This window comes from Lycorma delicatula, chromosome 3, assembly GCF_047948215.1.
Source record: "Lycorma delicatula isolate Av1 chromosome 3, ASM4794821v1, whole genome shotgun sequence".
Classification (NCBI taxonomy): domain Eukaryota; kingdom Metazoa; phylum Arthropoda; class Insecta; order Hemiptera; family Fulgoridae; genus Lycorma; species Lycorma delicatula.
This window is the reverse complement of record NC_134457.1, coordinates 89,031,136-89,050,748: the sequence shown is the minus strand read 5'-3', so window position 1 is coordinate 89,050,748 and position 19,613 is coordinate 89,031,136. Positions and strand designations below refer to the sequence as shown.

At 28.6% G+C, this 19,613-nt stretch overlaps 1 protein-coding gene across 5 annotated transcripts in view; it reads right to left on the bottom strand.

The window, feature by feature from the left end:
- The window catches only part of LOC142321782 (myosin-IIIa-like), a 361,639-nt gene that overhangs the window by 6,422 nt on the left and 335,604 nt on the right, over positions 1–19,613 (bottom strand). For 2 of the 5 annotated variants that reach the window (XM_075360160.1, XM_075360158.1), the window contains exons 24-25: positions 13,643–13,726; positions 9,811–9,906 (exon numbers count right to left, since the gene is read on the bottom strand). The exons of 1 other annotated variant lie outside the window; for it this stretch is intronic. In XM_075360160.1, coding sequence (XP_075216275.1) covers positions 9,811–9,906; positions 13,643–13,726 — 180 coding nt within the window. Of the gene's footprint in view, positions 1–2,558; positions 2,577–9,810; positions 9,907–13,642; positions 13,727–19,613 lie in introns of all 5 variants that reach the window. 2 more of the 5 variants (XM_075360162.1, XM_075360161.1) reach the window with 2 other exon arrangements.

Genomic DNA, 19,613 nt, shown 5'->3' with positions numbered 1-19,613 from the left:
ATCATTTATACTACTTCTATTTTTTGGTAATAAATTAGACTTTTATAATAAATTACAATCAAATGCAATTAAAAGCACTAACACAAAACAATTAAAAAGACGTATCATGGATTATCTACTTTGATATTAAACAAAATTACAGATAATAATTTAGTAAAAAATATTCATTTAAAATTATTTTACTTCCAAGATCCTACACCTTGAAATGTGACAGATATAGCAAAAATAACAGACTATAAGAGAATGCTAGTTTACTTTTTTACTCAGAAGTAACTGCAGATAGTAGAAATATATATCATGACAAGAGCAAATAAGGCAACCAGTAAAAATACTACTGAACATGTTATATTCATGAAAAATTTAAATAACATTTATATGTACTTGAAAAAGCTAAAAACCATGTCATATTATGAGTGAATTTAACAGATTCATATACAGTTTACAAAATGAGTAAATATAAAAATAATTATAGTGATTTCAATCTGAATCAGTTACACCTTACAGTATGGATAGGTAATAATTACTGCCAACAAAAAAATAAATAAAATAATATAATGCTCCATGGTTGTACTGAATTCTGTTATATTCAGGATTTGGAACAAGTAAGTCGTGTCATCCTACATTTTTTATGATATTTTTTGAATAAGAAACAGACAATTCTTTTATTACAAAATAAAATTTAAATAACATAGTATTGAAAAAGTAAAAAAAAAACTACTGGAAAAACAATTGAACATTTTCTCTCTTATAGTGGAAAATATTGAATCAGAAAATTAAGTGTTTTCAGATCGGTTAACAAAGATTAATAATTTAAAAAAATTGAAACATGAAAACCAGATTTAATACATCTCTACTGTATGGAGTGACTGGATATTGAAAATATCAATCAAGTATATCAAATAATGATTAACAAAGAAGTAATAGAGGTAAGATTCAAGAAAACAACTATGAATACATCAATGATGACAAAAATGAAGGTGAAAAAATGCAACTAATACTCCTTCAGTCCAAAAAGTACTTGATGCAAAAATGTTAATTGTAAAAGTGTTACAACTTAATTCAATCAAAAGTCATATTTTATAAATTACACAATCCATGATCAAACATTAGTAAAAAATTTAAAAAAAAGAGTTTTAAATAGTGTTGCTGAAAATTAAAATTGTTGTCTACTACAAGGTAATTTTTAATGAGTTTTTTGCATATCTAAAACATTACTTTGTGTTCAATCTGCAAACTGTGGTTTTGTCTACTTCAGATGTTTAAAGTAATTAAAGTAAATTTATTTTAATTACTGAAACATCATAAATGTTTTATTCAGTACCTTAATATTTAATTGTATTTCTATTACATAATTTTCCTAAACAGATTAACAACTTGGCCTTTCTTGGAGTTTCTTGGGTTTGAATCTCAGTCAGGCATGACATTTTTCATATGCTACAAAATTTCCATTTTCATATTCCCATGCACAAGCTTTGAGCTTATGCGGTGAATAATTCATTACAAAAGAAAAAAAAATTAACATTCATTAAAGAATAAGAAACTACAGTTTAGGCGATGGATTGGTGGGAAAGGTTTCCCTTGTTAAAAATGGGTCTTTATTATTTAGGGACAGTAAAGTCAAAAAGTATATAAATATCATTTATGTAAGCCTCAAAAAATTAAAATCAAGTAAAAATTATAAGTGAATTTAAATAGGTTTCAAGTGGACAAATAGAAGAATAATTGCAATGAATCCTACTCAGATCAGTTACATAAAAATAAAAAACTGCGAAGACTTGAATCTGATAAGGCAAATAATTTTTTGTAAACAGTTCAAAGAGAAATTAAGATAGAGTTAGCTGCCAAAGTAACTAAAATAAAAATTTTAATTTTGAATGAACATAATTTAAAAGACAAAACAAACAATTTCACACATTTCTAAAGAAATGTATAATTTAACTTTCAATTTATAATTAAGAAATAAAAAATTTAAAAACTAAAATATTGTGAAAATTTAAAAAGAAAAATACAATTAAACAAAGTGTATTATAAATAATTAGTTACATTAGTTTCATTGTTTTCTTGGTAGTATAAGGAATAAGAAAAAAAAATTGGTGCAACAATTTCTACATTAATTCCAATAATCTGGCATCCTCAGATTGTAACCATACTTAAGTACAAGATGTTTACTATACTTCATTGAAAACAAAACTTCTGTTTTTACCCTAATTCCGAATAGAATGGATCTATTTTATAGATATACTAAATAAATTATATTATTTCATTCCATTACATAAAGTTTTATGAATACAAAGAGATGTTTTATTTATAAAATACAAAACAACTTTTCTTACTTGATTATATAAGAAAAAATGATGGTATATAATTTATTACTAGACATTACTGGAATAATTAATTACTATACAAGTTTAAATTGTTATTTAATTTTTAAGTAAGCTCTAAAGAAGTAAACATTATTATGTACTTAAAAGCTTCCAAAATACTGCTTTCATAAAATTTATAATTTGTTATAATTATAAATTACAGTTATGTATATAAATTAGAATTACAGAGCTTACCTGTAACAATATCATGTCCTTAGTAATTATGAGACATAAAACAAAAATATAAATCACACAAGGCTATAACTAAAGCAATGTGTTAATAATAAACTAACTGGAATAATAAAATCTATAATAAAATTGTTTTTCATTTTTAGTTCTTCTAAAGCAGTATTCATTTGCAATATTATGCCTAATTGATCAAAGAATATCATTTTCAGTAGGCAAAGAGATAATTTTAGTTATTTAGTTTACTCCTGATTAACTCAACTTACATTAACTGGTTTGATGTTTATCTACGGGGAAACAAAAAAAAAACTGTTGCTTTAAATTTTGAAGAAATTAAAAATTAGTTTTCAGTTTATTTGATAAAATCTTCATTTTTATCATCTGGATTAATAAGGGAAGTTTGAAGTCAGTATGACTTCTATGAAATCAGTAACTGACATGGAAAGATAAGTAGCTATACTGCAGCTATTGATTTGTACAAAATCATTGTACATTAGATTGTACAAAGTCTCTAAAATTGATTTTAAAAGTAAATTTTCTTCTTCAAGCATCAGACCTTCTGGCCTGTTGTGGGTTTCATCCTTCAATAAATTGATCAGACCAATGTTTTAAAAGCCTTTCTATATGTCTCCTTCCCTTATGAGTATATTCTGTTACCTGTTTATCAAAACACATTTACATTGTATTTGATAATCAAGTCATAACCATTCCTCATGATAAATCTTAATTTTCTCATTTCTCAATCTGTCACTCTTCAATAAGTCTAAAACTGAATGCAGGAACTGTGTCTCTGAAGCTTTAAGTCTGCTTCTATCACTGATGGTCAACATCCACATTTTCCCTATACAGGGGGACAGATGGTATGGCCCCTGAAGAAAAACTTTTAACTAATTTAATATATAAGGCCGATTAGACTTGTCTTAACTAAAAATAATTGCCCATAAAAGCTTTATCATTTCAAATGGAACATTAAGCACTGGTAGATCCATAATACAAGTGAAGAGGCAAACAATCTTATGTTCTTCAAACAGAGTAGAAATCTATGGGTTAAAATTAATTTTTATAGGAAAAGAAAAATAACCTGGGTCTTTTAAAGAAGGAAAGTATAACTTAATTGTGAAGTATTTTAATCAGAAAGGGGAGTGAATAGAAAGGAACAGTTTTACAGAATGAAACTATTTAAAATATAAGGGTGGAATTGAAAAGTCATTCTCCCATCAACTTAAAAAAAAAAAAAATAAAATAAAACAATCTCTCACTCAAACAAATATAATTATAAATATGGTCCAATAAGCAAACATATTTACCATCTAATGTGATTGCTTAAACATATCGATTGACATGATATCTTTTACAGTTGAAATTCGGTGAAGGAATGCATAGATGAAATAGATTATATGAAATAATTTTTAAAAGATTATATTATTCTACATAAAATTTAAGACACTGTTGTATTACTTTCTTAATTTTTAGTTTGAATCTCATAAACAAATGCCAAACAGTACGTAGACATTTGTTACTGAAGTTATTTTTGTTTAAGCTATGTGATATGTGACAGTTAACACATTTTACCATTTATCTGTAAATTCTCTCCTCCACAAATAACTCAGATTATTGGGAGTATACTACTTAATACATTAGATTCATTATTTATATTGAAATTAACCAAGCTGAATTGTGAAATTAAGATCAGAAATATCAAATCTCTAAGAACCAGATAATTATTATCTGTAGCATAGTATAATTAAGATGACACTTTGCTTTTGTAGCTAATAAAACCAACACTTTTATGGTGCATTTTAAAAATATATGAGCTCATTTCTAGAGAAGGTAAGCTGCTATTTTTTTGTTTTTGTTTTAGTATTAGATTCTAGGGAAAAACTATCATGAAAGGATGCCTTATTTATTATTTTTAATTTCAAACAACAAACTGAGTATGTGTGTACAATGATCTAATGGTTAAATACTTATTTCAAAATAGACTCTACTGATAGATAATGTGAAAATTAAGAATATCCAATCCAAACATTTTCTTTGTAGAAATCCAGATTCCTTTTCTTAAGATTATTACAAGGGATATCTCTAAAGTTAAGACTGCTGGGAAATTTCTCTCCTTAAGGTTGATGAAACTGAGTTGTTCATGGCCATGCTAGTAATGTATACACTGCATTGTTGTCTGTAAGTTGTCGCGCTGTAGTATCTTTGATTATGTGTGAGTTATTATGTTATAAAACGAATAGAAAAATGAATATTGCCACCGACTGTGAAATGTGTGGAGTCATATGTTTTTTAAACCACTAAAATATTAAACTGGCTGAAATTTATAGGCAGTTGGTTGCTGTGTATGGTGATAATGTAGTGAATGAAACAAATTTTTGAAAATGGTGTGACAGTTTTAGAAATAACAGAATTAATATAGATGATGAAGAACATTCGGGGAGACCCTCAATCACTAAGGACTTGTAGAAACGTGTTGATAAAATCAGAAAAGACTGTCGCTCAACAATTTCCGACCTGGCCCTTTTTTTTCCTGATGTTTCAAGAGCTGTTATTGGTCACATTGTTAATGTCCATTTAGGCTTTAGAAAGGTTTGTACACATTGGGTGCTGCACGCTTTAACGCTACGTCACAAAAAAATCTGAATGAGATCTGCTTTGGAATTTTGATGTGCTACAAGAAAAAGGTGATGAGTTCCTTAATTCAATTGTTACTGGTGATGAAACATGGATTTTGTATTACATGCCATTGAGAAAACAGCAATAAAGTGAATGGCATCATCCTCAATCACCAACCAGACCGACAAAGGTCAAGCCACAGTCATTTGGATGCAAACTAATGGCCACAGTCTTTTGGGATCAGTTTGGCATACTGCTGATTGATTTCAAGTCACGTGGAACGACTATAAATGCAGGAGCCTACTGTGAAACTCTATGTAAGTTACGGTGCAACATTCAAAATCAATGACATGAGCGGCTGGCCGATGGTGTCATACTGCTGCACGATAATGCATGTCCACATGTTGTAGGTCCGACACATAATTTACTGAGAACATTTAGATGGGAAATTTATGATCACCGACCATATAGTCCAGACTTAGCTCCTTCTGATTACCATTTGCTTGGCAAATTGAAAGAATTTTTGAGTGGTAAGCAGTTCGCGGGCAACAATGAACTTAAAAATGGTGTTAATCACTGGCTAAATGGATTAGCAGCAGAAGAATACGATGACAGTATATTGAAGCTGGTGTATCACTATGATAAATATCTTAATTCATGTGGCGATTATATAGAGTAGTATAAGGTATAATAGTTTAAGAGAAATAAATAATATTTATAGTTTTCAGAATAAGTTTTTTTTACAAAGAAATGGTCTTTATTTTAGAGATAACCTCTCATATATATGTAAATATATTCTTTAATATTTTTTATTCATAATTATCCGAGTACCTTAAATTCTTTTCACTTCTATGCTAATCTAATAAATTGTTGAATAGCAAATTGAAAATTCTAACAATTTAAAATTATTAAAAATTATAAATACATAACTTTCTTTCAAATTATGTGGAAATTGTGCTACCAGAGGACCTTTAAGAACTAATTATGCAGTTCAATTTCAATACATTTACCAATGAACCTATTGTTAATGGCTCTGATCTTAAAAATCTTAGGTAATTTTAACATGTAGTTGAATAAAATATTTTACAAATGAATATATGTTTGTAAATTGTTGAAATGTGTTGAAACCTTAGTTTTGCAGAATATGTACACAAGTACATAAACTTCTTTTACTTTATCATAATCAAAGTAGAGATCAAACACATTTTTAAAATATATAGAAAATTGATTAAAATTAACACAATATATTTTCTGTCAAACTTATTTGTTACACAAGACATGTTATATTAACATACTGTCACATCCATCAGTTACATTGAAGAATAACATAAAACCTCTAAATAGGTTATTTACCCACCCACACTTATAGGCTTATTTCATAAAATATAGAAGAATTCACACCTAGTGACAGAAAATACATAACGATGGAATACAAAATTTCCAATATTTTTAGAATAGAAGGCTACAGTGTCACTTTCAGAATTATTAATAAAACAAAAAAAAATTACAAAATTATTTATTTGTCAAAAGGAATTAAAAAATAATTTCCTTTAAATTTCATGCAATAAATTTCATGATAAGTCAATGAAATATTTCAATCACATTAAATCAGTTAAAAATAGATATATAACAGTCCAAGATTATAAAACCAGTATCTCCATCTCATCTAAAAATTTATTTAACATTATTTTACGCATCTTCAAAACTTCTTGATGTGGAAGTGCAGACTGATAATAAAAAAGTGGCTAAGAAATTCAATCATGCCTTTTTGGGAAGTGAAAGATACAAGGGTTATTTTTTTTTCAAGGTCCGATCGGTCATGAAATTAAAACCACAGTGAAAATAAAAAAATTTTAATTTGTAACAAGTACTTACATAGTTACGCTATTTCTCTACATAGTTGTCACTCCGATTTAGACATTTGTCATAGCGTGGTACCAACTTTCCAACTTACCAACGTACAAACTTACCCTCGTCATAGAACGGAGCCGCCTGTGTTTTCAGACATGTTTCTACGCTGGTCTGCAGCTTGATGTCTGTGCCAAAATGTTGTCCTTCTAGCCAGCGTTTCATGTGAGCAAAGATGTGAAAATTAGATGGAGCCAAATCCGGGCTGTATGGTGGGTGATCAAACACTTCCCAACAAAAACGCTGCAAGAGCTTCTTTGTTACAGCTGCAGTGTGCGGCCGAGCATTGTCATGGAGAAAGACAATGCTTGATGACAACATTTCTATCCGCTTATTCTGAATTGCCCTTCGTAGACGTTGAAGAGTCACACAGTATGAGGCTGCAGTAATGGTTGTGCCACATTCCATGAATTCCACCAAGAAAACTCCATTCCGGTCCCAGAACACAATAGCCATACACTTTCTGTTGGAGAAGGTTCGCTTGAACTTCTTTGGTTTACTGGGAGAATGAGAATGCATCCACTGTTTGGATTGTTCTTTTGTTTCTTCAGTTTCGAAATGGACCCATGTCTCATCCCCTGTGACAATTTTGTTCAAAAAATCTTCTCCTTCATTGTGGTAGCGCTGGAGAAACGTTAGGGAGGCGTCCATTCTCATTGTTTTGTGATGGTCGGACAGCATCTTGGGAACCCATCTCATACACAGTTTGCGGTACTGAAGTCTCTCACTCACAATGGTGTAGAGAACTGACCTTGAAATTTCAGGAAACGAATCACTCAAGACAGAAATTGTGAACCAACGATTTTCTCAAATTGCCTCATCCACTCACTTAACGAGATCATTGGTTGACACTCGCTTCCTTCCCTGACCGCCTAAATCATGAACATTTGCACGTCCTGCTTTAAAGTTCCTGCACCATTGTCGCACTTTGCTGTCACTTATTGAAGTTTCACTGTACACATTACTTATTCATCGATGAATTTCAGCTGCATTATACCCGTCAGCCTGAACAAATCGAATTACCGCAAGCACTTCACACTTGGCGGGAGATGGTATTGTTGTAGACATGTTTACGTGCTAGCTGCATGTTCAGAACTAAACGAGGTGACACAGTGTGATTGAAGGCCATACTAGAGACGCTGTGCAACACATATGCGCAAAGGTTCATCCGATTTTTGCATGGATTTTTATTTCGCGACTGATCAGACCTTGAAAAAAATAACCCTCGTATAAAGTTATTTCTCATTATAAAAAGTAGTTAAGTAACTGTATAACTTGTCAAAGTTTAGAAGGTATAAATATAGATGCATAGTAGTCTGAAATAGTATTGGCACTACTAATAGTCTACTGAATGGAGTAATATACATGAAAGGATGTTGTAAATAGCAAGAAGTCAGTCAGTATCCAGTTCAGTAATCCATTCACAATCTGTACATCAATTCAGTTTTCTAAACTCTTAATAGCAACTTAGCAACTGCATGAACTAACAGCCTAATATTCGTTAACTGTTGTGGTCATAGTAGTAGTAGTGAGCTGTCATAATAAGCTATAAATTACTCATAAAATGGTATAACTATCCATTAAGAATGACATACATTCTATGTCATATGTAAAAAGGAAAATGAGGAGTGATATAGTTTCCCACTGCATACTTTACTGAGCTAAATGTACTGTTGCAAATCAATCAGCCAAGCCCAAAAAAATGTGATATTTACCCTACTAAAATTCCAGTTTCACTTTGTTCACCACAGGTTCTGGTTGTAGAAAGAATGCCATTATTTTCAAGGAAAGAAATTCTGTGTAAAGCCCCTTGACCAACAGGTGCTTTATGTGCATCAACAGTGATAAGGAAAACTGGGATAGATAATGTAAAGCAACAAAGTATTCTACCTCTTCTTGATATGAAAAATGTTATGTGTACTGTCTTTTCTTATGGTAAGAAGAAAATACATGTGTGTAGTGCATAAAACATCTAGTAACAAAACTGTTTTCAGTAGGCTTACTTTCCATATGTATCTTACACTATATTCATTTTTTCTTAATAGCCATGAAAACTGATAACTTTCAGAACAAGTTTCTTCTCATCTTGAAACTATAAGAAGAAACTTTTCTAAGCTTTTTTTTAGGATATTGAAGAAAGCAGGGACATAAACTTGCCAGTGTTACGCCACTAACATGAGCTGAACTGAGAAGAGTATGTGTTTGAGATTGATGAGACTACAAGTTCAATTCTTATCTGATATACACATTTCTATACTGCCTTAGTTAGATGTTTGTACACATTATAACCTATAAAACCATATTCTACATGTTCTCATGCAGCTCTGTGGAGAATGAAAACCTTGGAATTTCTCCATGAAGTGGAGATAACATTCATATTTAATAGCAGCAGCTAACATCTTTTTAGACATGATGTGTGTGATGATGGGTGTAAAAACAAGAACGTTGTGGATTACTTATCTAATCAAAGAAGATAGAATAAGTGAATGCTGATCTGAATACTTAACCGATTGTTCCTCATATACAAAAAAATTGCAGACTAAATTATGATTAATTAAACATTACTTAATTTTCAATCCTTAGAAATTCTTTCGAGCAACATTTTGAAATAAATTTACAAAATAAAAATTCAACAATTAAATTTTTATAAAATGACTGCTAGATCAGATGTAAATGTTCTTATAAATGAGTTAGAGATTGTACTTAAAAAAGAAAAAAAAATGGTTTGCAATAGTACCTAGGCGATGGGCTAGGCCACAGAACTTTGTTGTTTCTACCGCTACTTAAAAGATCTTGCCTTTCAGATGCAACATCTAATGTCACCATTCTTGGCCTAAAACAAATATAAATTTATATAATATAAAATATATTTAAACTCTAAAAAATATTACTTGCCTACAGCACTCATTGACTATATTAGTAGATGCGAATTTCATGGTATTGTTTTCAGAATAAATCATTTGTTATATTTCAGTATAAAATTTACTATAAAATTTAAGACTTTTTAGATCTGTGAATTATTATGGCTTAAAACTGGAAAAATATTTAAAAAAATAAACTGAGATGTTTAAATTATGTATTAAATTAGTACAAACGTGTGGATCTACACAGTGTATTTTTCAATCTGACTTTAAGGAAAGTTGTCTCATCCAAAAAAATACATAGATCAAAGAGCAAATCTATTTTATAATGTATATTGTTTTAAGTATCTTTTAGATTATTTTGTGTTGCAGTGTTGATGAAATTTCTAAATTTTATCAGAAACTATGTACTAGGGTTTGCATAGTTATGGTGGTTTGCAGTATCTATGTGCTAGTGAATAGTTTTGTGGTTATATTGCACATATTTATTTTTAAGTTGTGAATTTTAATAATTAGATTCATTATTATTTCCAATCAAATCTGTCCAAGGAGTATTATTAAATTATGGATAATAATAATAATAATAATAATAATAATAATAATGAAGATGGCGTGCTTGTATTGTTTGATCACTTTCATAATATATATAATTGAATCTGTAATTGTTATTTTTCAGGATTTTTTAATCAATTTTTTTTAACTTTCTTAATGTACTTGCTTAGTTGTTACTTAACTTTTTTAATATAGTTAAGTCAAAAGAGTTAAGTGTAGACAAGTAATATTTATAACTATTTGTACAACAAAAATATACAGATGGAAATAATTTATAAAACAGTGTATATATACATAATCACAATAATTTTGTAATAAGGGACAGGAAAAGGAGAAAAGGAATCTATTCTGTATACCAGGTGACTCAGAACTTAAACATTAGGCAGGTATCATTAACACTAATATAATTCTACTTATACTCAATTTACTATTACACTGAACCTAATATATTTGAATGGAAATCATGAGTAATTATACATATACACAGACTTTGAGCTCTAAAAATCATTAAAATATGTAATAATTTTTCAGATTTTCTCAAAAATAATTTTTTAACCAGTTATCTATCTAATACTACTTAATATACTAACATTTATTTAAGAAGAAGTATTTTAAATAGAATGCAGAAGTAAACTATTACAAATTTAATTGTTTAAACAAAATTGTCTAAGCTGTTTTAATAATTGTTTACATTAAAATTTACTACTGAACCGGTTTATTAACTGATAAATTTAATAATGATAATAGGGTAAAAGTTAAAAAAATTTACTTTCATGTGGTGCAAAGTTGCCTCCGCCATCCTTTTTGGAGTGCTGTTATAAGCTTTTTCAGTGCCAGTTAAATTATAACTTTTCCCTATCTTATTTTACAGTTTTGTTTTTTGGGTGTGATAACTTATTAGCAGTTCCGTTTTAAAAAAGATTTCATTAATTACTAGATGAAGAGTATGAGGTCGGGAGTTGTTCTCTATGGAAACTACTGTTTATCTTCTACTTAATTCAATTGTTCACAAATCTTCAACATGTGATAAATAATTAATTGCTAAATAATTTTTTGTATTCCTACTACCATAAGAGTGTAATTTTAATAAGATTACACTCACAAAAAAAGTTTTTTATTACAGTAATGAACTACATAACAAGTAAAGCAGCTATTTTAAGTAGTTACTTATATAAAATTTCTACTCAGAAAAATCCAAAAATAACAATGGCATAGTAACAAAATTTTTCCACAATAAAAGAAGGCTAAGAGAAGTTTAAAATAATTGTACATTTTGCAAACAAAAAATATTTCTCAGCAATATTTTTAATACTATCACAGTTTCTATTTCTACCTAAAAAATACTGAAGCTGAAAATATTCACTATCTACAAATGCCTAATTACTAAAAACATTACTGGTATTTCATATAGGTTAAAAAGAAGATAGTAAATTCTGATTTTAAGAATAATAATTTATGTATTTTCTATTCAGTTTTTCAGCCTTCTTAATTTTATAATTATAATATTTAATGACAATAGCTTAAACCAAATTTTATTAGGTCTCAATAAAGTTGTAGAACAATTAGATGCAAGTTTACTGCATACTCTAATGGCTTTTTTGTGGCTATCACAAAAAAGTTAATTCCAGTGAGATTTTTACCAGCTGTATTTTTAATTTTTTATGTACTCATAAGTGCATAGTAATAAAAAAAATATATACAAATATCTGTACAATATATAATGATATAATTCTATATATATTTTTTCTATATATATATATATATAATATATATATATATATATATTTCAGCCACCTAAGGACCACATTCAATACTTTTCTTAGCATCCCTCCTTTCCTTCTACCAGTACTTTTTAAGTCCCTCACTGCCCTTTCTCCCTGAATTCTTCTCACTACTCTTTTTTGTTTTGGAGCTTCTTTTTCATAATAAACCTTCTTTCCCAAGATTAATTTCCAAATGTGTAGGCCAGGAATTTTTCTATTCCTGTTTTGTTTTGCTTAAATCTTTATTACAATACACAATTTTAATTCTTCTTTATAAATAAAAGAGGAGGATATTCTTGGCATTTCTATTCTCATTCTTAAAGTGTGGCCTGTTAAAGATTCCTCTCATGCAATAATTTGTTATTTCTTTAAAATTATTATATAGCATTTTGCAGGGGCAAAATTTATATACAATTAATAAGTTGAATTTTATAGGACCAAATATTTTCATTAAAAAATTTCTTCTTTCTTTTGGGTTTAATTTTAAAGATAAAGTTCTATGTTGATCATTGTTAAAAATTCTACAGAGTATAATGCCTCTGGATGAATCACTGTATTCAAATGGCTTAATTCTGCATTTATAGTTTTTATATAAATATAAAATTACCCAAGTAATATATTTCAAATTTAATTCTTGAGCACATTTAAAAAAAATTAAATTAGTAATTTTTGGTTTCAATATTTCAATACTAATAATTTTTTTCTCTAATAACAATGTATTTTTTTGGCTTACACGAGTTATTACAATGATCACTTTTAACCATCTCAGGTTCTCCTCAATTTAACCATTTCTTTAAGTATATAAAAGTGCATATTTTATTTTTTGATTTAAATTTAAACAGCACTGTGATAAAAAACAAAAAAAACTTTCATAAAAGAAAAACAATTAGAAGAATAAATACACGACCAATTCATTAGTTAATGTTTACATGAAACAAAAAAAAACTATTTTTAATCATCTTAACAATTGTCAATTATTACATCAAAGTTAGTTGTGAAACAATGAATAATTGTATTAGCACATGGTGAAATGCTGAAAAGATTGTTTACTCCTGCATCCAAACATATCTATTTATTTATAAAACAGTTTTTCTTTAAACAGATGTAAGAAAATCAAACATTTACATCTTCATTAAAAGAATTTTAATTATAAAATAATTATACTCTACATGAAATAAAAATATATATTTATAGATTGTATTAAATAAACAGTCTTTTTAAAATACATTTACATTTCAATTTACAATGACAACAAAAACTACAAATTTGAACTGTCATTAGAAAGCTGCATGTAAAAAAAAAATGTAAAAAAACAACAGAAATAAAAAAAAAATGAAGAAGCATAAAAAGGCACTACTGATTGATTTACGTGATTATGCATTTTGCATTGTACCTTTCGGGACGAAGTTGATTCTCTATACGAATGATGGGTAAATCCCACATTGATGTTTCATCCTCATCAGATTCTGAGGACAGACTGTAAACAATGACCAATTTCACTTAATTTTGTAGTATTTACACTAATAACTTGAACAGCAAATTAAAAAAAAATAATTAATAAAAATATTGCTGTAGTAGTAGATTGTTCTTGAAGAACAAACATGTTTCATTCTTGTATTGAGCATTTTCTATGTTTAGTATTATTATTATTTTCTATGTTAATAATGGAGAACAAGTTAGTGTAGCTACAATAAAGTTTTTATCAATTTAGATTTTTTAAATGATTAATTAATATTTGAATTAAATCAATAATTAAGGTGATCATGCAAATCCAGAAGGCAAGAATCATGCAATTAGATACAGTTAAAAAAAATTGGCAGCTAATTTATAAATTTATTTATTAAAAGGGAACTTTTAGTTCCCTTTTTGTTGGTCAAACTTTCATTTGTCCATTCTTCCCTTCAAGCTTGATCTCATCAATCAATTAAAACCATCTCCTTCTTTCCACCATAGTTTCTAAAGCCACCACTGGTATACTTTTCCTTCTTAGCTGGTATCATATCCAGTTTATTTTAGTTTAGTTGTTTTTCTCTGCTCTCCATCTTGCTTCAGAATATCTTCATTTCTAATTTAATCAATCCATTTTATCCTCTCTGTATTTGCATTTTTAGTGCTTCCGGTCTTTTTTCCAAAGATTGAAATTTAAAAATCAGAGTGAACAATTTTTTTTTCAGTTAAAATATGCAATTTCTATATTTAGGTTAATTTTAAGGTTGGCTTGGATGGATCTTGAAATCACTTTCACGAGGAACCTAGATATAAATTAATCCGATAAAAGTTAAAAATTGTAATGAGTCACTTCCTTTTTTATAAATATAAAAATTATGTTTGTTGTATATGAAATTTTTAAATTAATTTATTTTGAAGTAAAAATATCCTCATAGAAAGAAAGATAACTTATTGCAAATACAATAAATATAAATATCATATTAAAGTCAAGCTACAGATTAAAAAATACACAAATGGTTTTTGATATAAAAGTTTGCAACATTGGAAATGGGTCATATGATCTAGTAGAGAAGACTATTTTATAATTTTATCTTCGCTGTATTCACTAGAAATGTGAATACAGAGAGGATAAAATGTATTGATAGAATTAGAAATGAAGACATCCTGAATGGAGTTGGAGACCAGAGAAAAACAATTAATTTACAATAAACTGGATAGGATACTGGCTAAGAAGGAAAAGTACTCCAGCGGTGGCCTTAGAAACTATGATGGGAGAAGAAGTGGTTTCAATTGATTGATGAGATCAAGTTGGAAGGGAAGTATGGACAAATGAGAAGACTGACCAAATATTGATTGACTTAGAAGCCTACTTTGTGCTGAAACTTGCCAAACTTGGCCTGCACTCCTTAGACCTAAGTTTATTGTAATAAAAATAAGTTAGGGCATTTTATTTATTTTCTACATATTCACTTCTACTTGTAATGATTTCAATATGCTTTGTGATATTACTAGTAGAAAAAGTAAAAAACTGTTAATCAAAAGATAAAAGATTAAGAATCAGAAAATATTATTTGTGTAAATATAAAAAGAAAGAAAAAAATGGAAGAGTGAAAATAAAATGAAAATGGCAACAGTAAATATTCTTTGATAATTATAATGCTTCAGAAGGCTCAGTAGTAAAATATGGAAAAGTATAATTGCCATGAATTAGCAAAGACAATTATGGTTACATAGGAGAAAAAAATCAAGAAACAAGAAATAATAACTCTTCAAAATGCTAATATTTACATTTCATAGATTCTCTAGAGAAAATTGTGATTTGTTAGAATGATGTTTTCATGTTAAAAAAATCACGTGCTGTAGAAAATGTCTGAATTATTGAAGAGTTTATTTATTATTACTGGCATAAAATTTGTTTGGTTACTATAAAAAAATAAATATTGCAAATTAAATATTTTATATATATTTAAAAAATTGTCTCTCATCTACTTACCTCACTTATTTATTACTAAAATAACATCTTTTACATCAGTAACGTATTTGTAAAATAATGGTAGGGTTTCAAACAGTCATAACTTTGGAACAAAGCATGACAAAGACATGAAGTTTAAGTGAAATGAAGAGAAACTGTTCAAGTTTATGAAATCACTTCTAATAGTAATTTTTAAGTTAATGAATTTAGTCTCTTGAAAAATTGTTATTATGTATACTGTAATTAATGAAATGGCAGACGTATAAAAATATGCCGGCCGCCGTGGCACGAGTGGTAGCATCTCAGCCTTTCATTCAGAGGTCCCAGGTTCGAATTAAAATATAAACTCAGGTATGGCATTTTCACATGCTACAAAACATTCATATCATTCTTTGAAGCAATACCTAAAGGTGGTCCCACAGGTTAAAAAAAAAGACATAGAAGTACAAGTTGTTAGGTGATGTAGATGATCTACCACCAATGAGGGAAAACAAGTTAGCTCTCTTTTGCATCAGCCCACACTGAGCCAAACTTCAATACTACTTTCCAAACTGTTTTAACAATATTTAAATAATATTTTATTTTTATTCTATTTTTAATAGTTTTCTGAACTTTTACAACAAGCTAAATAAATACGTTCCACTTAATATAAAATTAAAGTATGATCTGGTTATTAAGTGCAATAAAAATTGTTCCTAGTGGGAAAACTGAATATACAACTTAAGGAAGGGTATGGTATAATTTGTTTGACGAGTAGTGGTGTATGAGCAATGCGAAAGCTTAGTTGTCAATCCAGTAGCATAGAAAGTTTTGGTCTGCAGATAGGATTACAGAGAGTAAATCTTCATTTACAATCATAATTAAGAACACTTGGCTCCATAATTTCGCCTTTGCCAAAGTTCATTATGTTCCTAATATATTACATGTATATTACCTTTCAGTAGCTAATCATACATCTACTTCAGTAAAAACAAAGCTTCTCTTTGATTTTGTTTTAACTATGTGTTTTAGTTTTAGTTCTATATTTACGTGTATGATCGTGGATGGTGACATTAATTTATGATTATTTTTATTTCTAAGAATGTTACCACATGTCCAATGTACTAAATTAACAACACTACACCCAAATCAAATATATTGAATAAAACATATGTTATAAATTATCTCATAAATCTTAACTCAATTAATGTCAATAAATCTGCCAGCAAAATATTAACAAAAAAAATTATTACAGAATATTATGATCATGATGCTAACAAAAATGTAAAAAAAATCATTTATTAAAAAACCAACAACTTGCCTTATTCCAAAATTAATCATATTATCATATTACACCATTTCTAAATTGGTTCCATAAATAATTTTTACTAGAACACATTATCTAACATACAACATATTTAATTTCTTTCCAAGTTATACTATTTCTTTAATTTCATTCAGTATGTTCTCCTCTTTAATCTTTAAAGAGGAGAAACCTCTTTAAAGAGGAGAGATCTTTAAAGAGGCTGTTGTCTATGGAACTGTCAGAACTGAAATTAGTTTAATGTAATTTTATAATAAAACACTTGGAAATTTCGTCTAACATCAATTCAAGTTTTAAATAGTTTGTCTCACAATTTTCCATTGTTTTGCAAGCTGTCTTCCTGAAGTTTACATTTAATTCTCTAAATTTTTCTTTAGCTAGTTCTATTGGGTTTTCTAAATTGAATGTTATATTCTTTTGGGGAATGTAATTTTTAACACATGCCTAGACGTTCTCAATAGCATTTAAGTTGGGATGATAAGGTGTCTGACAACAGTATGTCCTTTTTCAGCAAACAAAGAATCTATTTTGCATGTTTTAAATCGCAGTTTATGTAGTTTTATCAGCATATACAATTCAGGTTTTAATATTTTCATATGAAAATGGTATATTGTTTCTAGTGAGCCAATCGATCATGTCTGGTTTTTTGAATCCAAATTAAGGGCTGGATTTATTTGAACATTGTGGTATGGTGCATTGTCCATGTCTATTACAGATCTCAATAACAAAACATGTCCATTACAGATCTCAGTAATTCGGTAGCAATTTAGACACAACCCTTTTTTAAAAATCATTGGAATTCATATCGTCATGATAATTGCCCATTTTTTGACCTGACTTAAGTATTAGGAGAGCATTTTCGATAAAGCTGTCTTCTCCTCCTGCATTATCTATTAATCCTCAACTCCCTTTAGAAACGGGAACCTTCATTCCTTCTGAAGAACCATCGGTCCATGCTTGACCCTTTGTATGTAAGTAGGTTTCATCTATGTATATAACTGAATGGTTTTCTTCTCTGTAGAGCATTCTGGAGCACAGATAATGCAACCTTTTATCTCATATATCATCATTTTTGGTCAAAAGTTTTCTGCTGTTTTCAGCTTTTATCCACTGGAATCCTAAATTTTTCTTGACTATACGAACACACCAAATCCACTTTCAAATGTTATTTGCTCTTTTACTAATGGCAAAAGTTTCCTCAGAGAGGGGCATTCTCCATACTGTAAATAAAACTCATTCACCGTCCTGCGCATAACACATTTGTTGAAATTGTCCAGAGATCAGTTTTCAACTTTTTCCTTGGCTGTTTTTTACGAGTACTGAATTCACTTCTATTAGTTTCATTCTTGTTGCTTTAAAATGTGCTGAAGAGATCTAATGGATATTCTAGTTGCTTTTGAAACACAAGTATGAATTAGTTTTAAATTTTTTGCTTGTCCTTGGGCTTCTTTCTTCATAAAATTATAAACATTGAGAATAACTGGCAGAGTCTGACTATCCTCTTTCCCCCACTTTTACCAGTTTTTGCCGACATTATAGGTTTCTGTTTACATTACAATACATTAAATCTATGAACCGAACAAAGTTCGATTATGTAAGTATTAAACCAGTTATTGGTTATAAAAAGCATATACAATGTTTTCAGAAAAGCATGTAACCACAATGTTTTATGCTCAGAGTTCTGATCTCAACTGACAAGTTGTTTACTCCCAACACAAACTTTCGCTGCAGTGTTGTAGCACATCCAATTTCTACCTGCCATCACTGAACAAACAAGCTGTAATTGAATGTTGACAGAAAACATGTGTGTTCAATAAAAACTGAATGTTCACAACTTAGATTGTGCCAAACCTAATTGTACATTTCCACAATATTGGGATGTGAAGTAATATAATTAAATTAAAATGATGTTTATGTAGAAAAATAAAGATATTTTGGTTGTATGTAGTAAATAAAATAAATATTTTTCAAATTATTATTAATTTTAAATTTATAGTATGTTCTTTACTTTGTGAATAACCCTCATACATTTACCATTAAACTAATTAAGTATGACAATTTGTAGAGCAAGAGATTAATTCCAAAAGACATATACAAACCAATGAAATTGGTTTGTATACCAATAAAACCAATAAAATTTAACTTTTTAGTTAAATTTTATTATTTAAATAAAAAGAAGCAATAGATATTGGAGTAAAAATAGAGATATATTTCTTTATACAAGAATTGCATAAATGTATTATTAATAAAAATTAATATATATATATATATATGTGTGTGTGTGTGTGTGTGTGTAAGCAAAGATTAAAAAAACGTAAACAAAGATTGTAAATGAACAGTAGGAATCTAACTGAACAACTATTCAGCTTGTAACCTTTCATTATAAAATCAGACTACAGTTTACTAAACCACAAATTGAACAAGCCCTGTTTTACAGAAGTAAGGTAACATGCTTTATTAGAGCCCTTATTTTTAGGTGTTTTATAGTATACTTATTCCATATTCTCTTACTTTCTTGAGATAATGTATATAATGCACATTTCATTACGGAAGGATTACATTAATTTGTTGCTTTACAATACCTGGGCTAATTTTTCTTATGGCTTTGACACATATTTAGTACCTTTGGTACAAGAGGTA